The sequence below is a fragment of the Numida meleagris genome, unplaced genomic scaffold, assembly GCF_002078875.1.
Source record: "Numida meleagris isolate 19003 breed g44 Domestic line unplaced genomic scaffold, NumMel1.0 unplaced_Scaffold642, whole genome shotgun sequence".
NCBI classification, from domain to species: Eukaryota; Metazoa; Chordata; class Aves; order Galliformes; family Numididae; genus Numida; species Numida meleagris.
Window position 1 is genome coordinate 4,840 of NW_018364857.1, and position 2,412 is coordinate 7,251.

The 2,412-nt window shown below is 58.8% G+C and overlaps 1 protein-coding gene across 1 annotated transcript in view; it reads left to right on the forward strand.

Moving 5' to 3' along the window:
* Positions 1-247: 247 nt before the first annotated feature.
* Positions 248-2,412, forward strand: part of LOC110391925 (serine/threonine-protein phosphatase 5-like) — a 7,441-nt gene continuing 5,276 nt past the window's right edge. The window contains exon 1 of the mRNA XM_021383884.1: positions 248-518. Within this exon, the coding sequence (XP_021239559.1) occupies positions 263-518 (256 nt within the window). The 5' untranslated portion in view covers positions 248-262. The remainder of the gene's footprint in view (positions 519-2,412) is intronic.

The window sequence follows — 2,412 nt, forward strand, 5'->3', positions numbered from 1 at the left end:
ACGAGCAGGACCCCTCAAACTGGGCAGCGATTCCCCCAAACTGGCCATTGACCACCCCAAACTGGGCAGAGAACCCCCCAAACTGGGCAGGACACCCCCTTCCAATTAGTCCTCCCACCACTCTACGGTCCTCCACCCACTCGAGGTTCTTCCCAGAACTCTATGATCCTCCCGCAACAACTCTATGGTCCTCCCAGAACTCTATGGTCCTCCCAGAACTCTATGGTCCTCCCACAACTCTATGATCCTCTCTCCCCTCTCTATGGTGCCCCCGTGCTCCGGCCCCGCCCCCTTCAGCCGCGCGCCCGTTTACGACAGCGCCCTCCTCTCTTTACGACAGCGGCGCTCGGCGGCCCCGCGGTTGCCGGGGGCGCTTTACGGCCCGGCGATGGCGGAGGGCGAGCGGGCGGAGAGCGGCGACGGCTCCGGGCGGCCCCCGAGCCCCGGCGGACAGCAGCGGGCCGAGGCCGAGGCGGAGGCGGAGGCCCTGAAGACGCGGGCGAACGAGTTTTTCAAAGGTAGCGGGGGTGCCAGATAAGGAGCCATGGGGGGGAATAGGGGAATGGGGGGTGCCAGATTGAGAGCCATGAGGAGGAATGGGGGAATAGGGGGTGCCAGATAGGGAGCCGTGGTGAGGGGAATGGGAGGTGCCAGATAGAGAGCCATGAGAAGGAATGGGGGGAAAGGGGGGTGGCAGATAGGGAGCCATGTGGTAGGGAATGGGGGGTGCCAGATAGTGAGCTCTGAGGGTGAATGGGGGGAATGAGGGGTGTCAGATAGGGAGCCATGGGGGGAGTAGGGGAGTGGAGGGTGCCAGATAGGGATCCATGATTGGGGGAATGGGGGATGCCAGATTGGGATCCATAATGGGGAGAATGGGGGGTGCCAGATAGAGAGCCATAAGAAGGAATAGGGGAAAGGGAGGTGCCAGATAGGGAGCCGTGTTGTAGGGAATGGGGGGTGCCAGATAGGGTGCCATAGATGGGGATAGGGGAAAGGAGGGTGCCAGATAGGGATCCATGATGGGGGGGATTTGGGGTGCCAGATTGGGAGGCATGATTGGGGGAATAGGGGAATGGGGGATGCCAGATAGAGAGCTATGAGGGTGAACTGGGGAATGGGGGGGGTGCCAGATAGGGAGCCGTGGGAAGGAGGGGAATGGAGGAATGGGATTGCCAGATAGGGAGCCAGTTAGAGGAGGGGGCTGCTAAATAGTGAGTGATGAGGGGGGTAATAAGTGGGGAGATCTGCCAAATAGGGAGCTGTGGGGGGATAATAAAGGGATGGGGCTGCCAGATAGTGAGACATAGAGGGGTAATGAGAGGAGGGGATTGCCAGATAGGGAACCGAAGGGGGGTAATGAGGGGAGGAGGGGTGCCAGATAGGGAGCTGATGGAGGCGGGGGGGGGGAATAAGGGGAAGGAGCTGCCAGATAGGGAGCTATGGAGAGGTAATAAGGGGAGGGGGCTTCCACATTGGGAGTTATTGGGAAGGGTAATGAGGGGAGGGGGATGCCAGACAGGGATCTGTAGGGATGTAATGGGGGGGGGGAGTGGTGCCCAAATAGGGAGACAAGAGGAGAAGGAATTGCCAGATATGGGGCCATTGGGGGATAATAAGAAGAGGGGGCTGCTAGATAGGGAGCCGTCAGTGGGAGGTAATAAGGGGAAGGGGCTGCCCAAGAGGGAGGTAATGAGGGGAGGAGGCTGCAAGATAGTGAGCTAAGGGGGGAGGGTGCTGGGGGAAAGGAGGGGGGCCTGCCAGATAGGGAGCTATTAGGGAGCAATAAGGGGGAGGGGAATACCAAATAGAGAGCCACAGTTGTCAGTGAGGGGGCTGCCAGATAGTGAGCTAAGTGTGTTATTAGGGGATTGGATGAAGAGGGGGAGCTGCCAGATTAGGATCCATGAGGAGGCAATGAGGGGAGGGGGCTGCCAGATAGGGCTCTATGGGAAGTCAGTGAGGGGAGGGGGCTGCCAGATAGTGAGCTCGAAGGAGGGAGAGTTGCCAGATAGTGGGTCAGCAGTATTAATAAGGGGATTGAGCTGCCAGATAGTGAGCTAGAAGGAGGGGGAAGTGTCAGATAGGGATCTATGAGTGGTTGATGAGGGGAGGGGACTGCCAGATAGTGAGCTATGAGGAGGGGGAATTGCCAGATAGGGATCTATCAGTGGTTGATGAAGGGAGGGGGCTGCCAGATGGGGATCCATTAGTAGTCAGTGAGGGGAGGGGGCTGCCAGATAGTGAGTTATGAGGAGGGGGAGCTGCCAGGTAGGGATCCATGAGGAGGCAATGAGGGGAGGGGGCTGCCAGATAGTGGGTCAGCAGCATTAATAGGGGGATGGAGCTGCCAGATAGTGAGCTAGAAGGAGGGGGAATTGCCAGATAGGGATCTATGAGTGGTTGATGAGG